The 17,732-nt window shown below is 46.2% G+C and overlaps 1 protein-coding gene across 1 annotated transcript in view; it reads right to left on the bottom strand.

Annotated features, from left to right (window-relative positions):
- Window positions 1-17,418, bottom strand: part of RPIA (ribose 5-phosphate isomerase A) — a 34,944-nt gene extending 17,526 nt beyond the window's left edge. The window contains exons 1-3 of the mRNA XM_069583199.1: window positions 17,075-17,418; window positions 8,311-8,371; window positions 6,011-6,066 (exon numbers count right to left, since the gene is read on the bottom strand). Coding sequence (XP_069439300.1) covers window positions 6,011-6,066; window positions 8,311-8,371; window positions 17,075-17,347 — 390 coding nt within the window. The 5' untranslated portion in view covers window positions 17,348-17,418. The remainder of the gene's footprint in view (window positions 1-6,010; window positions 6,067-8,310; window positions 8,372-17,074) is intronic.
- Between the last annotated feature and the right edge of the window lie 314 nt (window positions 17,419-17,732).

Here is a 17,732-nt window from a genome sequence, read left to right as displayed (position 1 = left end):
GCCTCCAGAACCTAGAGACAATGAATTTCTGTTTTTTAAGCTGCTCCATCTGTGGTTCCTTGTCACAGCAACCCTGAGAAACCAATGCTGTTAATTCAACACCACAGCCCTACTGTGGGAATATGGACCCATGGCTGGCTCAGCCACAGGTGCTCAACTGAGATTAGTATCTGCTGACACCATATACTCCAGGCTCACATACCGAGGGGCTCCTGAGAGTGTAATGAAACAACTTCTGGCTGTCTCTTCTAGCTCTTAAAAGTGCAGGGGGCAGGAAAGCTAATGATTAGTTTATACTTCTGGGAAAAAAAGACAGGAAGCAACGCCTTCTCAATGCAGTTCCACAGCTGGTGCCTGCAATGCCTCATGTGATCAAGGACAGTGGCATGTGGCAGGCGAGCATTCCTGTTTTTCATCAGTTTACAATAAAACCTGAAAACTTTGCATCTTCCCTTCTATCACCTAAGAGGGAGACTACAGGCCATTGTGAATAAACGCTTTTTTTGCTTAGACCAGATATAGCTTTTAAATACTATTTTTATTTTCCTCTCACCAAATCTTTTAACTTTGAAGGGAAAATCTACAAAAATCCTTTAAGTCCCTAGGGGTTTACCTGTTTAAAAGATAGAGCATAAAATATTTTGGCTTCCTTTCAGTCATTTCAGGAGACTACAGCTGGATAAACGTAACACAAAATAAGTTTGAATTTGAGGGAGAGAAAAAAACAAACCTCTGAACAAGTTTATTTTTTAAAGTCCTATGAACTGTGAATGACTCTTCCAACCAATCAACTGGAACTGGCCGTCATTTTCCAGTCTTGCTATTAATTACCATCATAACACACAGGTGTGCTGGGAGGACGTTATCTGAAAAACACAGATCAAACTTCCCTCCTATTAAAGAAGTTTAATTGGAACTTCTTGAACGTGAACACCTGTATTTAGCTCAGCTCTTTCCCCAAACCTCTCTAAATTTATGATAAAGGAATTTCTCTTAACGGCATAAACCAAAAAGAGGAGAAAACAGCAACCAGTTTTTTAAAGTTAGACCACTGATGGACAATGATAAGTGACAGAAATGAGGGAGAGAAATCCTAAACCCGTACTGGAGAAAGCTAAGAAGCAACCTCCCAAAAGGTTCCAGGACTCAGCGACACTGAACTTCAGACACAACAGTGGGAGCGATAAGGGAAAGCTGGTTGAAAGGCTATTTGAAAACCTGTTATAACTTTTTATCTTTCTCCACTTCTTCCAAAGTAGCATGTTTATTCCCTGGAGAAGGCCAAATCAGCAGGGCTCAGGACTGGGCTGCCAGGCAGAGCTGAAGATGGGGTACTCCATCAGTGAGCTTTTGCTGTGGAGCAGCTACCCCAAGATTAAGAGGCTTAAAAGAGCAAACTGTTATTAATTCTCATGATTCCATGGACAGACTGAAAAGTCTCTAGTATGACTTCACTCACATGCCTCTTACCCTCCAGGGGAGTTAGCTGAGGCCTGTTCACAAGGCAACAAGAAAGATTTCAGAAGCAAAAAGGCCAAGCCCCCAAAGCAAAAGTACTTTTCAACCCACTGATGACATGTTTCATTGGCAAAACAAGTAATATGATCAAGCCCAGAGTCAAAGACACACTGCAAAATGTAGCAGGTACTTCTTTTCCATCTAGCACAAGAATAACACTGAAAATGGGAGAAATCAGAAGCACGTTCATATCTTGAATAACGACAGATGTCTTCTCACCCTCTTCTCCTATTTGGTATCCAGGACATGGCAGCTATGCATACCCCTCCTAAAAGGGCACTGGGCAGTCTACTCTGGGAAACCTGACCAGTCAAAGGAAAGAAAAATGATCTGACTCCAGAAGATCCCCCCAAGATAAGGGCTTGGCAGACAAGCCGAGAGCAAGGACTACTCTCACTGTGAGAGCTGCTTTCCAATCAGCTTCTTAGTCTACTAGTGTTCAAAACAAGCAGACAGCTGAAGAACACCAGAATTAAAAAAAGAAAAGACCAAGCATTCTAACAATATCTGTTGGTTGTGACTTGACTACATCATTCAAAACTCAGAATTACATGCTAAAAAAGGGTAAGTTTTTTTTTTGTTTTTTGGTTTTTTTTGACCACACCACATGGCATGTGAGATCTAAGTTCCCCAACCAGGGATCAAACTTGTGCTTCCTGAAGCAATAAGTGTGGATTCTTAATCTTAACCACTGGACAATCAGGGAAGTACCAGAAAAAGAGTAAATTGTACTGTCTGTAAATTATACTTCCAACAAACTGTAAACAACAACAACAACAAAAAAAAAATTCTGAGGAAAGATAAGAGGGAGAAGAGACCTTAGAACAAAAACAAAAGCATTAATAGCCTCAGGGAGCTTAGAGAAGAAACTGGAAAATTTGAATAAAACAAACAAAAACTACTCAGAGAACAACAAAAAGAGTTCGTACATGAAATTAAGCACATGAAAGCAAAGAAAGCTCAATAGAAAGGTTAGAAAAAGATAAAGCCAAAAAGACAAAAGGACAAAACAGGCCATGAGCACCAAGGACTTAACAAGGGTCCCAAAAGAAAGATCAGAGAAAACAGAAAAGAAAATCAAAGGAGTAACAGGGAAAAAGAAAGGCCCCCAAACTGAAGATGGTCAATTTGTAGATGACATGTCCCAGCAAGCGCCCAGCACAGTGGACAAAAATAAACCCACACCAAAGTGAAATTTCAAAACACTGGAGATAAAGATAATATAACGGTGTAAGAGTTCAGAGAGAATGAAAAATAGACTTCATACAAAGGATCAAGAATCAATGGCACCAAGCTCCTCAATAGCAAATTGAAAGCCAGCAGACAGACAGAACCAAGAACTAAGAAATGATTTAGCATAGATTTCTATACCCAAATACCTGAGTTTCAGAGAGGCTAGAATAAAGACATTTTCAGACATCCAAAGTGCCGACAAGTTGGCACCCCATGCACTTGGGTAGCTATCTGAAGCAGCAGTCCCCAACATTTTTGGCACCAGGATGGGTTTCATGGAAGATGGTTTTCCCACAGGGGTGGGGAGGTGGTTTGGGGATTATTCAAGCACATTACATTTACTGTGCATTTTGATTACAATGTGGGTAAACCTCGGTGGCTCAGAGGTTAAAGCATCTGCCCACAATGCGGGAGACCTGGGTTTGATCCCTGGGTCGGGAAGATCCCCTGGAGAAGGAAATGGCAACCCACTCCAGTATTCTTGCCTGGAGAATCCCATGGACGGAGGAGCCTGGTGGGCTAGAGTCCACGGGGTCGCACAGAGTCGGACACAACTAAGCGACTTAACTTTCACTTTCTAACTTTTGATTACAACGTGATATATAATGAAATAATTATACAACTCACCATAATCCCACCACTGATCTGAGAGGAGGTGGAGCTCAGGTGTAATGAAGCAATGGGGAGCGGCTACAAATAGAGATGAAGCTTCCCCAGTTAGTCCACGGCCCAGGTGTTGGGGACCCCTGACATGAAAGACGTGTTTCACTAAAGTTGGAGGAAACAAAACTAAAGGATATGGGGGAGTAGTGAGGAGGAACAAGACCAAGGGACTGGATGATCCAAAACGAGACAGAACAGGTAAGTTCCTGAGCAGGAAGGGAGACACCTCCAAATCCACAGCAAAGTACAGCTGCTAGCAACCAGAGACCCAGGCAAGAAGACGAAAGTCAAAGAGTAGAATATCCACCGGCCAGACAGGTGAGACTTTCCATGGAGCTAAGAGTTTGAGGCTGAATTAGTAAGAAGTATGTAGATAACCTGGCAAGTGGAAAAAAAAAAAAGGCAATTTACTTAACTTTCGGAAAAACAAAACAATGGGCAGGTAAGGAAGCGTAACCATAGCACACTGTACAGCTCAGCTGTAGTTTGGACATCACCTTTCTGTAAGCACTCAGTAAGCCTCACCAGAACATGACTGTCCTGAAGACTGGGAGAAGGGTGTCTGAACTGTGGGAACAAGGAGGGAAGAGATAATCAAATGCTCATCTTCCTTTCACCCATTCAGTGTAGAATTATTACCTAAAGTTGAAAAAAAAATGTAAATAGCAAGAAATGTATGTAGTTTCCAGATTCTGGAGCAAACATCCAATGAACTAAAATAGTTTTAAAAGTATGTCCACCTATGGGACTTCCCTGGCAGTCCAGTGGCTAAGACTATGAGCTCCCAATGCAGGGAGTCTGGATTCGATCCATGGTCAGAGAACTAGATGCTGCACGCCACAAAGATCCCGCATGCCGTAATGAAGATCAAGGATCCCGAATGCCACAACTAAAACCCAGAAGAACCAAATAAATAACGATTAAGAAAAAAAATTTGTCTGTCTAAAGAGCAAGAAAGTGGTGGTTAGAGTCGGGGGGCTGGGGGGACGGGGAGAGAATTGAGGGAGTGTTTTGCTTTTTAATTAAAAAAAAACCTGGAATTATTTGACTCTTCAATCTACATGTATGTATAACTGTGGGGTTCCCCGATAGTTCAGATGGTTCAGAATCTGCCTGCAATGCAGGAGACCCAGGTTCGAACCCTGGGTTGGGAAGATCCCCTGGAGAAGGAAATGGAAACCCACTCCAGTATTCTTGCCTGGAGAACCCATGGACAGAGGAGCCTGGCAGGCCACAGTCCATGGGGTCACAAAGAGTTGGACATGACTGAGCAACTAATGTCATATACAACTTAAAAATGAACACCAGTAGCAAATAACTTATTAAATAAGAAAAATGCTAGGTGATCCATTCATTTGGCAAAATGACACACAAGATTTTTCAAAAGACCAAGGCAACCCCTCACAACCCTTCTGACTTAGAGTATCTCCTCAGGACAGCCAGATTTCAAAAGCAAGATAGGCCAGGTAAAACCACTTCCTTCCCAACCCAACATAAGAATTATGGTACTGTCTTTAGTACCCTTTGTGCCCACCCAGCTGGTCAGAGTCTCCAAGAGATATAACTTCAAGGAAGCTCTGGCAAGACACACTATCCTAACTTCCTATCCTGTCTCCTCCTCCATTCCCCACTGACAGGCAGGGGCACACACCTGACTTAGAAGGAAACTTTCTTTAGGAAGGAAGGAAACTAAACTTTTGTTTAGTCGCTCAGTCATGTCCAACTTCACAACTCTGTGGACTGTAACCCACCAGGCTGCTTTGTCCATGGGACTCTCCAGGCAAGAATACCAGAGTTGGTAGCCATTCCCTTCTCCAGGGGATCTTCCTGACCCAGGGATCAAACCAAGTCTCCCCCGTTGGCAAATGGGTTCTTTACCACTAAGCCACAATGGAAGCCCAAAAGGATACCGTCCTCTCCCTTCAGCTCTGTCCCTTCACCAGAGCTACCTGTAGTGCTAAGCCTCCAGGACTGAGGGTTTCTTTAACCAAGTCCACAATGTCACAGGAGCACCAATCGCCAGCAATGCCAGCCTTTAACCCCAGCTCACAGTACCTCCTCAATGAATTCAATGAGAGATAGACACAACCTCCCCACAACGGCCAGGTGAGGGAAAGGGCTCTATCTGGACACCTTCTTCCCCTCCCTTCCTGAAGTCTATTCTTCCCGTATCTTTCCCTACATTTAATTGGCTCTGTTGCTTTCCTTCACCAGCCCTACTATGTTATGGTCAAACAGCATTAGACATGGACTCAAAATACTATCCCTGTATTACTAACACATCAGTTAATGCCCTGTAGCCCATTTTTTCATCTATAAATGCAGATAATACTTCTTGAGGATGCAGACCATGTGCTTATCTCTATATACTCCACAATATACTAAAGATATGCTAAAATATTCAGAGTAAATAAAGGAGCACCTCTAAAACCATGTTTCTGAGGAGCAATCTCCCATCAATCGACTAGCCTCCTGCTCCTGGCTCCCTCACCCAGAACCACCCTGGTGCACAACCCAGAGCCAGACCCCCTCGTCCTCAGCGACCTGGAAGATTCAGTGACAACTGCCAAGATGGAGAAGGGAAAGCAGGACATACCTGGAAGGAGGTGGGAATGCAGACGAGGTTCAGATTCTCTTGTCTCACTCTTTCAGCTGTGAAGACAAAAGCCAGGCGGGTGGTTTTCCGCTCTCCTCACTTTATCTTCTTTGTCATTTGCACACTTGCTCAAAGCCAACAGAAAAGGTCTAATCCCCACCACCGACAGGTCCCTTTCACTCCACGTTCCCACCCTTGGTGAAAAGTTGGTAAACAGATTCCGCATGTCACCAGACAAGGACAAAAAAATGCCTGAAGAGGTTAAGTACTATTCACGGAAAGAGAAACATCAGTGTTTGCTAGTATGTGTTTGGCATTATTCAAAGAACTTTGTACAGATGAACTCTTTTAATCCAGGAACCCAAAGGTAACTTACAATTATTATTTCCACTTTACAGATGAGGAAACAGGTGCAGAGAGACAAAAATAACTGGTAAGCAACTAACAACCAACAGAACTAAGATCTGATCCCAGGCAGTCTAGTGCCACAGTTCTCTCTTTTACAGAGAAAAGCTAGAACTTGACTTCTGCATTTAGTAAAAAATATAATCATTTATAGACCCCAGAGGGCAGTTAAAAGAGGGTTTATTTATTCACTTAAAATTTGCACCTTTCCAGAAAGTTTGATTTAAACAAAAAGAAAAGTCTTAGGAATTCCCTGGTGGTCCAGTGGTTAAGACTTGGCGCTTTCACTGATGGGGCCCAGGATTCAGTCCCTAGTTGGGGAACTAAGATCCCACAAGCCATGTGGTAAGGCCAAAAACCAAAAAATCTCAAGGGATGCAGACAAAGAATGCCTCCTCTCATTTCAGTAAACAAAGGATGTCATCAAGTCATGAGTCACTGTACCCACCCTAGGCAGTGAACTCTGAGAGGATTCAGGATGGAGAAAAACAGGACACTGGCCCCAGATTAAGGTGCACATAAAAGGAGTAATTTCATTAAGCCCAGACTCTTGCTTCTTCCCATACACAGGAAAGCACTGAATTTATTAACTTGTGATGTCTGGTTTTTCCTCAATTAGCAGCAATCTTTTGATGTTCGACTACTGGAGTTTTGTGTTGTTGTTTTTGCAAAAACTCCTACATGCCCTGGCTTCTCAACAATCCCTCAGAGCTATCTGAAAAGCCATATCTCAGACTGAAGTCCTCAGTAATGCCCCAAATAAAACATAATTCTTGGGGAATTCCCTGGCAGTGCATCCAGAGGTTAGTCCTCTGCAATATCATTGCAGGGAAAAGTGTTCAGTCCTCTTCAGGGAACTAAGATCCTGCAAGTCATGTGATGCGACCAAAAAAAAAAATCATAATGCTCAATTTTTAGGTTGGGCTTCTTTTTTCCAGTCAACAGGGGAAAACTGTCTTATTAAAAATATCAAATCTCTTCAGTCACTGAATGTGCACCTAGGGAGGTTTAGATGGCACTATTACGAAATCTACAGCAATCCCAGTGCCCTAAAAGCCCTCCACATGCACACAGTGCTGAGGCACAAGGGTGTACCACACTGAGGCCCCGTTAGGCTAATGAGAAGGCTTCCAGAAGCCAGCATGCCTGCACCACAATCATTCCTTCAAGACAGAGCATTCCTGGGCTTTGTCCCCTGAGCGCAGCCCCTTGGCACTGGACAGAGGAGAGCAGCATTCAGGAAAGCCTCTCCTCTGGGCTCTGTTCTCACAAACAAGAGCAGGGCTGTCAAACCTGTTGAGCAGCCACCGAGGTTGACAGTTCCTGAGCCTTTCCTGAGCCCAGAGACACCCAAATCTAAATGAAGTCAGCACCTGCAGAGCCAGCCACCAACCGCAAGGTCACAGCCACGTCACGGTCACAAAGAGGACACGCATGGGCCGGCCTCGACTTGCGTGCCTGAGGGACCTCCAGCTTCAAAGGGCTTGCCTGCCTCAGGATCCATGAGGCCAGACCCAGACACACACACACACACACACACACACAACAACCCACCACCACCACCACCACCACCACCACACCAATGATGATGATGAAGGTTCCATGGAGAACACACACAACAGAGACACAGAGAAACACACCTCACCTTGAGTCAGCTCCTCAGCTCCTCACCTGCAGCTCAGCAGAGCAAAGAAAGCCAGGGTAACCCCCAGAGTTGGGTGACGGGGCCCAAGAATAGCACTTGGAGGAGGACAGAAACACTCACCTGACTGCAGACTCCACATGGCTGGCACCAAGCTGGGCACATGCCCAGCCAGTGCCCACTTCCTACTTCTCCTCTATATCCCCTCCCTCACTGTCCTGCGTGAAACATCAAGTTGGCCCCAAGAACATACCTATTCGCTGCACAGCGTGGACAATTGTAGAACCACTTCCGATTCCCAGCACTTGGTTATTCTGCAAAGATAAAAAAAGAAGAGGGAAACTTTATTAATACTGTATTTCACTCCCTCTCCAGCGCCCTTCTAGAGCTATAAAATTATAAGGAATAGCAATTCACTGACATGGGCACAAAGCAGGTACTGTGCCCACAGAAATATAATCACTGAACCTCAAAGCTGGACTTTGTTCTGGTGCCCAGTGGCAACTTATCAGCAGAGCCCTCCTCTTTCCATCCTTCACAATGCCACTACCAATTCCTCCTCTTCAAAGATAAACTGAGGCAGATTAAAACTTTAAGATTTTGTTTCAGCAAAAATCAACTCAAATTGGGCAGGATTCAACCTAGCAAACAGAAAGGATGTCTAAGAAGCTGTATAAAATAAAAGACTTTTATAGCAGGAAGGGAGCAGGAAATAAAGAAGCTACTTTGGGCTCAAAGGGAGTTGGTTACTGTAAGGTGAAGTCCCTGTAGGATGGCAGGGGTCTCCCAGGCAGATGGCCTCACTAGTGCTGATCAGGTGATCCTTGATTGGCTGGGCTAAGATTCCATTTCTGGGGGAGCCAAAAGCATAATTAAGTATCAGTTTGGTGATGTAGGGCTTGGCATAAGCAACTCCCTTTGGGGCCTGTTGTCTTATTTTTAACATTCCTCATATTCTACCACACAGAAACGGCCTGCAGATGAACACTGGAGGCTTTTGGCCAACTCCAAAGAGAGGAATCAGAAAGACCCTAGGGAAAAACAGCCTATCTGTACTAATAGCAGAAAACAGAGGTTTCTGACTTTAGTGACTTTTCATATATGTTCCCACATTGTAGATGTCAAGTTTTAACATCCACAGGCAGGGGGCTGACCACAGTCTCCTTCAAGTTGGTGGCATCACAGCAAACCTCAGAGACACACCAAATCTACCATCAGAGCTCCAACCAAAGCCAAGAGAAGAGAGCAGAGTCTGAAGCAACCTTGAATATCAAATCACATCAGGGGATCCTCATTTTGCACAAGTCTGCTTCAGAGAATACGGGGAGAGGGGGAAAGCTGAGCTGGGAACATGAGAAACAGTCTTCATCTGGTGGCCATATAGGAAACCATTCCATGAGTACAAAGCAGGAGAACCAGGCATCACACTACTGAGCCTGTCATTGTAAGAAAGGGGGAAGGGACCTGAGGGCAGAGCAGGGGCCCAGCCGAGGTCAGCTAGACCACAGACGGCAAAAGGCGGCCAGGGCACTAACAGGAACTGATGTGGAGCTTGGTTCCTAAGCAACTTCCTGGGTGTAATCTCTTCCCTGTTTAAGGCAGAACAGCTACAGGCCAAAGCAGCAGCTATCATCTACTAAGCACTTGCGAGGATTTACAAATGTTGAAAAAGGTTGAATCTCACAACAATCCCTTGTGACCTCAAAGCCCTTCAGAAGTAATTCAACACCCCAAGGGAAAATAGATGGGGAAAGAGTGGAAACAGTGGCAGACTTTATTTTGGGGGGCTCCAAAATCACTGCAGATGGTGACCACAGCCATGAAATTAAAAGACACTTGCTCCCTGGAAGAAAAGCTATGATCAACCTAGACAGCATATTAAAAAGCAGAGACATTACTTTGCCAACAAAGGTCTGTCTAGTCAAGGCTATGGCTTTTCCAGTAGTCATGTATGGATTTGAGAGTTGGACTATAAAGAAAGCTGAGTGCTGAAGAATTGATGCTTTTGAACTGTGGTATTGGAGAAAACTCTTGAGAGTCCCTTGGACTGCAAGGAGATCCAACCAATCCATCCTAAAGGAAATCAGTCCTGAATATTCATTGGAAGCACTGATGTTGAAGCTGAAACTCCAATACTTTGGCCACCTGATGTGAAGAACTAACTCATTTGAAAAGACCCTGATGCTGGAAAAGATTGAAGGTGGGAAGAGAAGGGGACGACAGAGGATGAGGCGGTTGGATGACATCATAACTCAGTGGACATGAGTTTGAGGGAACTCCAAGAGATGGTGATGGACAGGGAGGCCTGGCATGCTGCAGTCCATGGAGTCGCAAAGACTGACATGCAAAGACTGTCGCTTGGACATGACTGAGCGACTAGACTGAACTGAACTGACTGAAGCGAAACTTTAAGACTTAGAAATGAGCAAGAGACTATTAGACTCTTACAACAAAATGCTGGAATCTGCAGGCATTATCTGATCCTACAGGGGAGTGCGCCCCTGCAAATTCTTGCCCATTGAAAAGTAAATGGTTTTGTGAAATCCAACTAATTATCCTACAGCTCTTGTTCAGTAGATGACAAGTCCGACTCTTTGTGACCTCATGAACTACAGCATGTCAGGCTTCCCTGTCCTTCACTATTTCCCAGAGTTTGCTCAAACTCCCGTCCATTAAGTCAGTGATGCCATTCAACCAACTCATCCTCTGTTGCCCCCTTCTCCTGCCCTCAATCTTTTCTAGCATCGGGGTCTTTTCCAGTGAGTCAGCTCTTGAATCAGGTGGCCAAAGGATTGGAGCTTCAGCATCAGTCCTTCCAATGACTATTCAGGGTTGATTTCCTTTAGGATTGACTGGCTTGATCTCCTGCTATCCAAGGGACTCTCAAGAGTCTTCTCCAGATTTAGCAGAGTTCTTGTAAATTTATTTAAACATTCCCTGACTATATATAATTGTGTGGTTCTTTGGGTTTTCCTGTGAACAGTTTGGGTTTCCCAGGTGGTGCTAGTGATAAAGAACCCACTTGCCAATGCAGGAGACGTAAAAGACATGGGTTCAATCCCTGGATCGGAAAGATCCTCTGGAGAAGGCCATAGCAACCCACTCCAGTATTCTTGCCTGGAGAATCCCACTGACAGAAGAGCCTGGTGGGCTACAGTCCAGAGGGTCGCACAGCGTCAGACATGACTGAAGCGACTTAGCACGTGAACAGGTTACAGCATCTTTTCCAGTTCCCTCAATTCAATGAGTCAAATTGGAAAAAAAAAAAACAAAAAAACGCTCTGATAATGTTATTTTATATCTGTATTAAGTATCATGATTTTACCTTTAAAAAGAAAATCATTTTTTGACAATGTTAATTACTCCCCTACACACCCTCACCTTGAATAAGCAACTACAGGAAGTTCAATTTGCTGAAACATATTAATTAAAATTTTTTAAGAGTTCCAGCAACTGATTAATAATGAACTCATTTGGCAAGGGGCAAGGGGGCCCTTTGTAGGAGGAAGAAAGGTCCTGAAGGCCCCTCGGGACAAACTCCCCATGGGACAAATGCCACAGGAACCTCCAGGGCAAACCCGTGGACCCCACTGCTGATACAGTCCTTCTCAAAGTGAGAGGACAACTCTAGCAAGAAGAGACTGGAAAGTATAAGAGGTGGAGGGATTTACAAAGAAAAGAATAAATCAAACGCTAATGTCCCTGCTTCTAACTGAGCCTCTCCTACCTACACAGGGCTCTGCCCATCAACCAGTGTTCCTGATGATGGAAGTCACTTTTACTGGCTCAAAGGTTACCAAATAACATCAAGAGGCCTTGAATGGAGCTCGTGTTAGGTCAGGAATCCACCCATGGTGGTGCCCTACGAAGGTAATGCGTCCACCAGCTGCTTAGCTACCTGGGCAAACCTCAACAGCAAGGTCTTCTAGACCAGAAAACGCTACACTACCACACAAAATAGATGAACGTCAGAAAAACGTAAAAATCTTCAAGTAATGAGGGTGCTTCCTTAACCAGGGTGCTTCCCTGATGGTACAGCGGCTAAAGAATCTGCCTGCAAATGCAGGAGACACAGGACACACTGGTTCAATCTCTGGGTTGGGAAGATCCCCTGGAGGAGGAAATGGTAACCCCTCCAGTATTCTTGCCTGAAAAATCCCAAGGACAGAGGAGCCTGGGGGGCTACAGTTCGTGGAGTCGCAAAGAGTCGGACATGACTGAGTGACTAGGCATTCATGCATACTCCCAGCAAACTAAGCAAACAAGGAAATAATACCCTGACTGACTAGGCAGGCTCCGCATGACCATCACACCTGACATGAAGCTGAGAGCTCCAGCTACACAGTAATTCAACTGCCAGATTCCTCATTCCCCCAGTCTCCTGTCATCCAGCAGGCAGGGAGCACACAGATGAACTTGGGTGAGTCACACAAGCTCTGTGCAAGGCTCCTCCCTTGGCTCCTTTTTGGTAAAGGCCAAGAATTGCGCAGACCTGCCAGGCCCAAAGCTCTTCAGCCCTGTGGTCTTGCTGCCCTGGAATCCAATGACTGGCCAGGAATCAGTGCTAACAGCCAAAGCCACACAGAGGTGGCCCAACAGTAGCCAGGCAGGCTCCACCGGAGGAGCAGGCCCCTCCTAATGGCAACACTAAATCACAGGTCACATGTGCAATATCACAACTTGGCTCACCATGTCCAGTGGGGTAACCTCTTCTGTTGACCTACTGGAACCACTGTCCACCAACTTCTTCAAGCTCAGCCAGCCAAAAAGCAAAAGCCAGGCTCCAAAGAGAACAAAGGAGGTTATAGACCTTCAGGAGAACGTGGCCCTGCGTGGTGACTCCTGTGTGCTGCACCAGCAGACCTGAGTCAAGGGTGGCTACCGAAGCCCTTCAGTAGAGAACTCTCCAAAATTTCCATTCGCCCAGGAATGGAAGTAGTCACTACACTGGAGCACCGAGGGCCTCGGGAAGGGAAACCCTAACACTCCAGTGATTCACCCGACAACCTCCATATGTGTATCCACACGCCACACAACTCATCAGACATTTCGCAGGCAGGTCCCACTGCGACCAATGCCAAACGAAAATCAAGTTTACTACCTTCCAAAAGTTTACCCTTCACGGGATTGGGATACACACATAACTAGACCATAAAAGGTAAAGCACCTAAGAGGTATGGAGGACTACAGAATTTAAGGGAAGAATTCCTCCCCCTACAAGGCTAGGGAAAAACTGAAAGAAGAATGGCCTTTGAACCAAACCCTGGAGGACAGGGTGTTAACAGGCAAGAGCAGAAGACGAGAAAGAGCATTCTAGGTAGAGGGTAGTGACATGAAAACACAGCCACGCCAGCCGTCTGTCCCTTCTGATGTTCTGGTCCCTGGGAGAGAGAAGAGCAGAGAAGGAAACAAGTCTGTGGGCTTAAGGACAAGAATCAGAGCCTCTTATCCTTGTATCCCCTCCACCTGGCTCACTACTGGCTTGTAACAGATGTCATACAGAGGTTAGGATGAGGCTAAGAGCTTCAAGCTTAACATTCAGAAAACGAAGATCATGGCATCCGGTCCCATAACTTCATGGGAAATAGATGGGGAAACAGTGGAAACAGTTGCTGACTTTACTTTGGGGGACTCCAAAATCACTGCAGATGGTGACTGCAGCCATGAAATTAAAAGATGCTTACTCCTTGGAAGAAAAATTATGACCAACCTAGAGAGTATATTCAAAAGCAGAGACATTACTTTGCCAACTAAGGTCTGTCTAGTCAAAGCTATGGTTTTTCCAGTAGTCATGTATGGATGTGAGAGTTGGACTGTGAAGAAGGCTGAGTGCCAAAGAATTGATGCGTTTGAACTGTGGTGTTGGAGAAGACTCCTGAGAGTCCCTTAGACTGCAAGGAGATCCAACCAGTCCATTCTGAAGGAGATCAACCCTGGGACTTCTTTGGAAGAAATGATGCTAAAGCTGAAACTCCAGTACTTTGGCCACCTCATGCGAAGAGCTGACTCATTGGAAAAGACTCTGATGCTGGGAGGGAGTGGGAGCAGGAGGAGAAGGGGACGACTGAGGATGAGATGGCTGGATGGCATCACGGACTCGATGAACTTGAGTCTGAGTGCACTCCGGGAGATGGTGATGGACAGGGAGGCCTGGCATGCTGCGATTCATGGGGTCGCAAAGAGTCGGACACGACTGAGCGACTGAACTGAACTGAACTGAAGAGCAGAAGGGCACTTCAGCAGATGACAATGCATCACTTGGCTGGTCAGAAGAGACAGGGAAAACCTAAACAGACAAAGCTGGTCCACAGGAAGGGTCAGTTCTAAGAACATTCCAAAGGTGCAACCAATAGGACCTGGCACAGAAGCTACCTTGATAAACTTACACAAACTGAGTATAAAACTGAGCAGGCCCTTGTGCCCTGTTTGTTGTTTGTAGGAAACAGGCTTCATACAGCGTCCTTGACCTTCCCTGAGTTCCAAAGGACAGATACAAGCAGTCACCATTCAGGTAAGATAAGGAATGCAGAAGCAAGGGAGGAGCAGTCAAGAAACAAAGCCATGAGGCAAGGGCCTGGTTCCTCCTCAAGGAATATACATGACAACAGTCTCTGAGTTCTTCCACAGGAACTAAGGCCCCAATCAAGTAGAAAGCTGCTAACCACCACACAGTTACCTCACCATCAGCCAATCAAAAGGTCTACACACAGTGGAAGATAAGACTCTGACCCCCTTCCTAAATGATTAACTGCAATTAACGTCCCCTTTCACCTTAGTAAAGTAGGTTCTAGAAGTCGGCCTTCTCGCCAGGTTGCCAGCCTCCAGAACAAAGCAATTTTTTCTTTCCCAAGTTTTCTTTTGAAAGCAAACTTGTCTTTCAAGGGGTGAGCAGTCAAATCTGAGTTGGGTAGCAAGGGAACAATTTCAAGACACAAAGTGCTAAAGGAAAATTTGGCCTTAGATGGAGAAAAAGGATAACCCTGGAGAGGGCTGCTAAACCTTGACAATCAGGTACAGGACTGTGATCAATAACCTTGTCTTGGAATTCAGTGATCTTGTTTGCAAAATATCCAGGATCAGCATCTTCTCCTCCCTTTAGCCACATCTCTGGCCTCCACACCAACTACCTGACACATAGCAGGCACTCAACAAGTTCCCGCACAGGAATGAAATGAATGAATCAGTGGTAAGAAGTACAAAATACAGGACTTCGCTGGCGGCTCACTAATAAAGAATCCACCTGCCAATGCAGGGGACACAGGCTCCATCTCTGGTCCAGGAAGATCCCAGGAGAGCAACTAAGCCTGTCCATCCCAGCTATTGAGCCTGTGCTCTAAAGCCTAGGAAGTGCAACTACTGAAAACTGTGCCCTAGAGTCCATGCTCTGCAACAAGAGAACCCACTGCAATGAGAAGTCTGCACACTGCAACTAGAGAGTAGCCCCGGCTCACCACCAACTAGAAAAGCAGCTGGAGCAGTGACCCTGCACAGCCAAAAATAAATAATAAATAAATAAAATTATTTTAAAAAAACATTCAAATAGTGTTGACATCTCAGGAAAGAAGTCTGCAAAGGCAAATAGTGTTAACTGAGACTGGGGTGAATGCCAAAAGGTCAATGGAGATCTCCCCAGGATGGTCTGGCAACTTCAGGCAACAGGTGGCTGGGGGCTCTGGCCTGAGGTGGGGGCTTGCAAATTTTTATTTAACCAAATACGTAATTAAAAAAAAAAAACCACAATGGTCAGGAAGACATAATAGTAATAGGATAATAGGAAATCTAACATACAGGTCTTTTCTATTTGTATAGATTTCATTTGCCCATTACCATTCACTTTCTAGAGGCATTTAAAATTTCAGCCGATTGTCCCAATGTTGCAGCTGAGACACTAAATCCCAAAAGGAGAGCCAGATGACACATTCCACATTATCTCTGTGAATTCCCATAGAAATTCCTATTGCTAACCAGACTATTACACCAGAACAGGGCAGCTATGTAACTGGGGGAAGGGCACTGGAACAGGAGTCACTGGGTTTGGGTCTGGGAGGATACTTGGTCATTCCTCCTACAGAACACGCTGAGCCACAGGTTACCACGCGGCCCTCCCACTTGGCCAGGCTGTAGGAGGATCTAACATCTATCCAGCAAAATAACTTCGTACACGAAAGCATTACCAAATGTAAAGAATAAAGAACCATTATTTGAGAAAAGAGAATCTGATAAGAAAGCAGAAAACACTAAAAGCCAATGAAACCCAGGAAACTCCACCTAAGGGCAGAGATACTCCACTTGGCTCCCAGCTCCCAAAATTCTTACAATTAACATAATTGATTGTTGACAGCAAATCCAAAAGACTCCACCAAGAGGACCACACCCGCCACTTAGCCAACAAGTGGGGTCACGACCTCACTGACATTACATTACGACCTCACAATAACAGCTAAACATCTCCACATCCCGACCTTAAAGAGGATCTCCAGACTTCAAGTGTCCACCCGAGCCCTGCCAAAAGGAGGAGGTTTAAAGTCTTTGGCTCCTTCTCCGCTTTCCTCCGGAAAGTACATTCAGGAGCCGGTGCGCGCCCAGCTAAGCACTTCCCTGGAGTTAAATTTCAAAACACTTTTCAAATCAGCTCCCCACCGACTTCCCTGGGCAGTGAAGCGAGGTGAACACTTCTCGGCAGTCCCAGTCTTTTATCTGTTGATAAGGAAGCCAGGCGCTAAGTCCCTCCTAACCCCACTCCGAACATCAGACACACCACCACGCTCCACTTGGCAAACTGTTATCTGGCCTGACAAGCAGTCGTTAGACAGCTGAACTTTAGGGTACTCGGCCCCAACCATTTCCATATTTCAAAGGCCTTGAAGGAGCAGGTCTCAAGGCAGGTCAAGTGCGTACTCTCTCCCCTCTCACGCAGCCCCCGCTCTGCCAGGAACTTGGCGCACCTGGCAGCGCTCAGAACCCGCAGCAAGAGCCCATACCGCCCAGCACGGGCGCCCAAGCCCTGAATTGCTCACCTTCACGTGGTTCTCCACGGCCGCGCGGCCAGCCAGCTTCTTGGCCTCCTCGGCCTTTGACATCGCGGACGGGCCCGGACAGACGGTGTTAGTCTCCCTGCCGCCGGTACTGGTGCTGCCAGCGCCGAACTGCGAGCGTCCCGACAACTGCACGTGGGAACCCGGAACGCTCCAGCTGTTCCCGCCTCCGCCAGAGGCCGCGCCCCCGGCCCGCCCGGGCAGCGGGGCCAGGACCCGCCCGTAGAGGGTGCTGAAGGGCCCGGGGCGCTGCATCCCTCCGCCTCGCTCCAGCCTCCGCCACGGGTCCCGCCCCCCGGCTCCGCCGGAAGTCTTGAAGCCCACGTACAAGGTCCGCTTCCGCTGAGGCGCGGTACTTTCTGGGAAATGTAGTTCTAGGTCTTCAGTGACCGGAAGCCGCGCCCCAGCCTGGACTACCAGCCCCACAATGCTCCGCGACCGGGTGCGCAAATCAAAGACGACTTTGTTGTGACGGCTCGTACAGAGCAAGCATCCCCGGATGGACCAAGGCTAGAGTATTTTTTATTTGCCCCCGTGTCTGAGATGGACGTTTTGGATCTAATCCTGTTGGATTTTCTAGCCGTAAGAACGTGGCGGTGTACGAGGCCTCAGGGCAGTCGCTTTTATGGAAATGTCCTTT

Source organism: Ovis canadensis, chromosome 3, assembly GCF_042477335.2.
Source record: "Ovis canadensis isolate MfBH-ARS-UI-01 breed Bighorn chromosome 3, ARS-UI_OviCan_v2, whole genome shotgun sequence".
In the NCBI taxonomy this organism is placed as follows: domain Eukaryota; kingdom Metazoa; phylum Chordata; class Mammalia; order Artiodactyla; family Bovidae; genus Ovis; species Ovis canadensis.
The sequence above is the reverse complement of the archived record's forward strand: the minus strand, read 5'-3'. Positions and strand labels throughout refer to the sequence as shown.